Genomic DNA, 6,029 nt, shown 5'->3' on the forward strand with positions numbered 1-6,029 from the left:
AGAAGACTGCATCAAAGTAAAAAATGCATTAAAAGAAAAAATCAAAGAAAGGTAAAGCAAAGAAAATTATTAATTGCGGTGGCAATGATGAGAAGGAAGGGCACTAGTGGGCGCAGGATAAGCACGTGGGAGTTGCCATTCCATTAACACTCTAGTAGTATAATCAAAGTTCAAAAACTGAGCTAGACTAGAACTAGAATTTCTAAAATTTAAAAGTTCAATCAAAATTTAATTGAAATTTAACTACTAAAAAATTAAATCAATTTGATTGGTTAAATTTTTAGTTGTTTAACCAATTTTTTAGATAAAGCCTAGCTAATACAAACATACCATAACATTCTTCTACCAAAACACTAGAAATTAAAAAATAATAATAAATAAATCAAAGGTAAAGTTGACGTTACAGTGTTACAAAGTTATTCCATGTCGCATGTATATATTTCCCCCCTGTAATGATTTGCCACTTTCTGTATTAGTTGGTCACATATATCAGTATAAAATTAATCTAATAATATCATGTACTTTATGTTATGTACTGAGTATTTCTATTTCTAGAATGATTATGTTTATATTTTCTTTAACTGTGCTGACTGCTGCTAAGATAGATAAGTAATGCGCGTAGAATATAGTCAATTTATTTTACGGTATGCCAATTGCCATCTATAATATGGTGTGATCCTTGCAATGTTTCATCTTCTGATATTTTCTTACACAATTGACTATTCTTTTTCTTTTTCTTTTTTGCTGTTGTTTTTCTAAATTGCTGAGTTAAAGAAGGTGGTTAGATAGAAAAGATAAATTCTCTCAAAATTGAAGAATCTTGTGACATTGCAAAATAAAGTTTGTCTGGGACCAACTTCTTTTGTGTTTTAACATTTTTGTTATTATTATCACTCATAAACTTATTTAAACTTTGTATATATTATTTCTTCCCACAAAGAAACCTCTTTGGTTTTCCTTCTCCCTACTGAAACTTCTACATCTCTTCCCTCCTCTATTCTTTCTCAGCATCCTTCAAAGTTTTTCTACCAAGGGCTCCCACACTGATTCAGTTTTCGCTAAAGTTATATCATACATTCAATAACCAAGTGATGGTATATAATATAAATTAGTATTCACTTTGGTATTTGTGTATATAGCTAGTTTCACTAGTACCATTGCAACTAGAGTCACAGGATTCAGAATAACACATGATTTAGAGGGAAAGAAATTTGGCAAGCTAGTCATGAAGTTCATGAAACTTGGATCTCGTCCTGATACCTTCTACACTGCTGATTCAGTAAGGTAAAAGCATAATAAATTGAGGAAATTCCTTGTTATGTTGTTAAAATAAGATTGTCCAAATTTGTTTGCATGCAGGGCAGTAACTTGTGAAGTTTCAAGTGACCTGATAATTCAAGTGAAAGGAAGCAGATACCTTCTTCACAAGGTGAGTGTACAACTCCTTCAAACTTGTCTTCAATGACTAGTTTCCTTCTTTTGTTGATCTGTTTTCGGGTTTCAGTTTCCCCTTCTTTCCAAGTGTTTGCGGCTCCAAAGACTCTGCTCAGAGTCACCTGATTCAGGCCAGCCTCAGATAGTGCAGCTCCCTGACTTCCCCGGCGGCGCCGAGACATTTGAGCTCTGTGCAAAGTTCTGCTATGGAATGACCATAACACTCAGTGCCTACAATATTGTGGCGGCGCGCTGTGCCGCCGAGTACCTTCAGATGACTGAGGATGTGGAAAAAGGGAACTTGATATACAAGCTTGAAGTGTTCCTGAATTCTTGCATCCTCCATGGCTGGAAGGACTCAATTGTGACGCTGCAAACCACAAAATCAATGGCTCTGTGTCTGTGGGCAGAGGACTTGGCCATTACAAGCAGGTGCATTGAAGCCATAGCCTCAAAGGTCTTAAGCCATCCTTCTAAGGTGAGTTTGTCACATAGCCATTCTAGAAGGTTGAGAGATGATGTCTCTTCTTGCAATGGAACCGAAAGCATGAGGCACAAGTCAACAAGCAAGGGATGGTGGGCTGAAGATTTAGCAGAATTGACCATAGATTTGTACTGGAGAGCCATGATTGCTATCAAATCCGGCGGCAAGACACCGTCCAATTTGATCGGCGATGCGCTCAAAATCTATGCCTCAAGGTGGCTGCCAAGCATCACAACAAAAAGCAATGGACATGCCAAGAATAAGAAGGAAGAATCTCAAGAGTTATCAGACTCAGATTCGGATTCGGCAAGCGAAATAGCCTCCAAGCATCGTTTACTTTTGGAATCTATAGTGAGCCTGCTACCTGCTGAAAGAGGTGCTGTTTCTTGCAGCTTTCTTCTTAAGCTCTTGAAGGCTTGCAATATTCTGAATGCATCTTGTTCTTCAAAGAGTGAATTGGCAAGAAGAGTAGGACTTCAGTTGGAGGAAGCAACAGTGAATGATCTTTTGATACCTTCACTTTCTCACACAAATGATATGGCTTATGATGTGGATTTGGTGATGGCAATATTGGAACAGTTTATGTCACAGGGGCAGAGTCCTCCAACTAGTCCTCCAAGAATGAGGATGATTGCCTGCGAAAGAAGGCGGTCACGGTCGGCCGAGAACATTGATTTCGAGTTCCAGGAGAGCAGGAGGTCCTCCTCAGCTTCTCATGGATCAAAGTTGAAGGTGGCTAAGCTTGTGGATAGGTACCTTCAGGAGGTGGCCAGGGATGTCAACTTGCCTTTGTCAAAGTTCATTGCTCTTGCTGAGGCTATACCAGATTTTGCAAGACATGATCATGATGATCTATACAGAGCTATTGATACTTATCTCAAGGTAGTAATACTTAGAGAAATAGATAAAAAGAAAACAACATTAATAATTTAGTGGATAACCAACTAAACTAAGCATATTGACCTTAAAATTCTTGTCCTAATCAAAATTTATTGGCAGTTTAGGTGCAAGCTGACCCACAGAAATTTAGCCTAAACATGGCTTCTGATTTAATTTGGCTATTCTGTTGTGTTGTGTTGGCAGGCTCATCCAGAACTGAATAAAAGCGAAAGGAAAAGACTATGTAGGATTCTAGACTGCAAGAAACTATCCATGGAAGCATGCATGCATGCAGCACAAAATGAGCTACTCCCTCTAAGAGTGGTTGTCCAAGTTCTCTTCTTTGAGCAAGCCAGAGCAGCAGCATCCGGCGGCGGCAACGGAAAAGTCGCCGACATACCAAGCAACATCAAGGCATTACTGAAAGCACATGGCATTGACCCTTCTTCAAAGCATCCCCCACCATTGAGCACCACCACAAGCATTCATGGTGATGATAACTGGAGTGTCAATGGACTCAAGACACCAAAGCCAACAACAACAGCAACAAGGAATCCAACTCTGAGAATGAAGCTAGCAGAGGATAAAGACATGGATAACATTACCAATGATGAAAATGGGAGAGCTGCTTCTAGATCTAAGGGTATTAATCAACCAAAACGAATGCTTAGTAAGTTCTGGTCTACAAACAAAGGTGTCACAGGAAAGAATTAGAGTGAATTTTTAGAGGATAGTAGTAATATACTCTATTTTTACTTCATCTGCAAAAAGGGCCTTGTAACTTCTTAGGCAGAATTAAAGAATTATTCTAAAATGTGCATTGTTCATATAAAACTTATGATAATAAGATATGAGATCTTTCTCAACATAAGGGGAAATCTCTTTGGTAAAAATCTCATATGTTAATAATTTCAAATTTATTCTTGGATATCAGATAATAATTTGTATCCACACTAATGTTCTCTTCCTCATAGAATATGACATTCAACTATGGGCTAAAATTTGGAGTGTTCGAGCATGCATTTATTATTCTGGTTTCTAGTTAGAAGAGATTTTTCATTGATCTATTGTGCTTTGTTACAATTTATTAGTGCCATCATAATTAATAACAAACTGATGTGTAATCCAAAGCCGACCAGAAAGTAGAACAAAAATATACAACAGAAGAATAAAAACCACCATTAATAAGATGTGTTTGATTATAATTAAGCGTGTTATCTTTAAATCAGTGGAAAATTAAAACCGCTTGGTCTATTTTATCCCAACAAACATCTTGAATTCTTGATAAACCTCTAAGCTCTACAATGTAGTAAATATGGGCCTCCTATTTAAAGAAAAATCTTTTGACATTAATGAGAAAATGTAACTACTAATAAATATTCTATGTCTTGATGACTTTCTTTAATATCTCTTATTAATAATGTGGGCATTAGGTTATTGGATGAATGTCACTCTCATCCTCCTTCATACTAAGATTTATTGGATGAATTGTGTCCTCAAATAACAACTAGTTAGTAGTTACTTTGTTCTGTTGAATCTCAAAAACTGAAATTGACCTTTCACTACTGTTTTGGAGTTCAACAAAATAATAATAAAAGAAAATGATGATATAGTGGGGGACTAACAATGGTGGTCATCATGATCATTGTTGCAATGATGATCACAACACTCATTATGGTTTCCTTTGGCCCTTGACTTAACTATTCTTAGAGCATGCCTGCATGAATCTTCCTTTGATCACTAACCAATTGCTATGATAATCATGACGAAATTTGGCACTATACTCAATCATCATTTTACCATTTACATTCCTATCATAAGATTCGAAATTAAATTGGACTTTTCTTTCATGTCCCTCCAATTGATTAGGAACATGTTAGTAAGGAAACTTGTGTATTTTAATTTAATTTTAAGTGATCAATTGTTTTTTTCTTTCCTTAATTTATTAATCCACTACTTTACCGAATAGTTGTTGGTAATTTAATAAGCATGCAGAATTGATGACAACTTGTGTTTTATTTCGATCATCTCAAGAAGAAAACAAACACAATTGAGTTCATAACTTGATACAGTAAAAATAACATCAAAATGGAACTCAGAAGAAGTAAATTAAACATATATAACATGTATGTGAATAGTATCGAATTCAAACAGAAGATGAATTATCTATCGATGCTTTTGGTCCTTTGGAGGGTGCTGCGGTGAAGCCTGCAACGGAATGAACCAGCATGTGTTGTTGGAGAACAAAGACAATTATTATTATTATTGTTGTTCTTGTTCATACTCGTCTGTCTCACAATTGCCCCTTGATGAAATTGCTCCACCACCGTCTCAGGTTCTGCAACAACAGCAACAACTTCTTTCATCACCTTGTTTTTTTGCTCACTTTCCATACTCTTTTATGTTTGGTTCAAAGCATATGTAACGTGACTATTTGAGACATATAAATATGCAACACACACAAGGTTTCAAGTTTTGCTTTTCCTTTTCTTTTGTGTGTCTTGTCACGGGTGTGAACCGTGAAGTGTGAAAAATCAATTGAAATTCAAGTCCCTCCACCTACCTACATTTGAATCATTTTTGTGTTATTGTATGTATAATAATGCTTCAACGGTTGCCAACTAGAAATTAAAATCATTATGGGTTAGAGAGGTCTAGGGCCACCGTCATAATCATTTCTCTTTTTTGTTGAATGAATATCATCATGATGCAAAATAAGGGCCTCTAATTAAACAATTAGAGACAGTCCCTAGTTTATGCTTTCCGGTGGGTCATGGGTGCCAATTAACTTATTATAGCTTTCCTCTTTGGACTCAACTTACAATTTATAATTCTTGTGACGAAATAAAGTAGATAAATCAAGACAAGTTGTCCAGAAATAAGATGAATATTTAAGTATAAATAAAGTTGATAGTTAAAAATTATTAGTCGACTTGAGATGTTTAATTAAATGATTTTCAACTATTAACAAATAATTACACATGAGTTTTTTTTTGTTTTTTTTTCCACGGTATCCCCTAATCCAATAGGTCAAGGACTAATCCGTCACGGATCTGATACAGGTGAGTTTTTACCTGTAAATAAAATAATATGGGTACAATAATTTTTTTGGGTATTACAACGGTGCTGAAGCCCGAAAAGAGTTGCAATGGAATAGCGTTGATTAATTCAAGGAATTAAAAACCAGGTCCAAGAAAAAAACAAACATATGTAGCGTCTGCAGGCCCAATTA

At 35.9% G+C, this 6,029-nt stretch overlaps 1 protein-coding gene across 2 annotated transcripts; it reads left to right on the forward strand.

The window, feature by feature from the left end:
- Positions 1-907: 907 nt before the first annotated feature.
- LOC107481370 (BTB/POZ domain-containing protein At1g67900) lies at positions 908-3,826 on the forward strand. 2 transcript variants are annotated; one of them, XM_016101653.3, is made up of 4 exons: positions 908-1,284; positions 1,360-1,429; positions 1,505-2,800; positions 3,002-3,826. In XM_016101653.3, the coding sequence occupies exons 1-4, from the start codon at positions 1,226-1,228 to the stop codon at positions 3,509-3,511; spliced, it is 1,935 nt and encodes a 644-aa protein (XP_015957139.1). In that variant the 5' UTR covers positions 908-1,225; the 3' UTR covers positions 3,512-3,826. The 2 variants fall into 2 exon arrangements, with proteins under 2 accessions (XP_015957139.1, XP_052115240.1); XM_052259280.1 differs by having other exon boundaries at positions 1,365-1,429.
- The last annotated feature ends 2,203 nt before the right edge of the window (positions 3,827-6,029 follow it).

This window comes from Arachis duranensis, chromosome 3 (genome assembly GCF_000817695.3).
Source record: "Arachis duranensis cultivar V14167 chromosome 3, aradu.V14167.gnm2.J7QH, whole genome shotgun sequence".
Lineage (NCBI taxonomy): Eukaryota > Viridiplantae > Streptophyta > Magnoliopsida > Fabales > Fabaceae > Arachis > Arachis duranensis.

Excerpts from the sequence above, each read along its gene's own strand:
- LOC107481370 (XM_016101653.3), top strand. The coding sequence starts at position 1,226 with ATGAAGTTCATGAAACTTGGATCTCGTCCTGATACCTTCTACACTGCT. Across the intron at positions 1,285-1,359 it reads TACACTGCTGATTCAGTAAG|GGCAGTAACTTGTGAAGTTT; the intron begins GTAAAAGCATAA and ends GTTTGCATGCAG. Across the intron at positions 2,801-3,001 it reads CTATTGATACTTATCTCAAG|GCTCATCCAGAACTGAATAA; the intron begins GTAGTAATACTT and ends TTGTGTTGGCAG.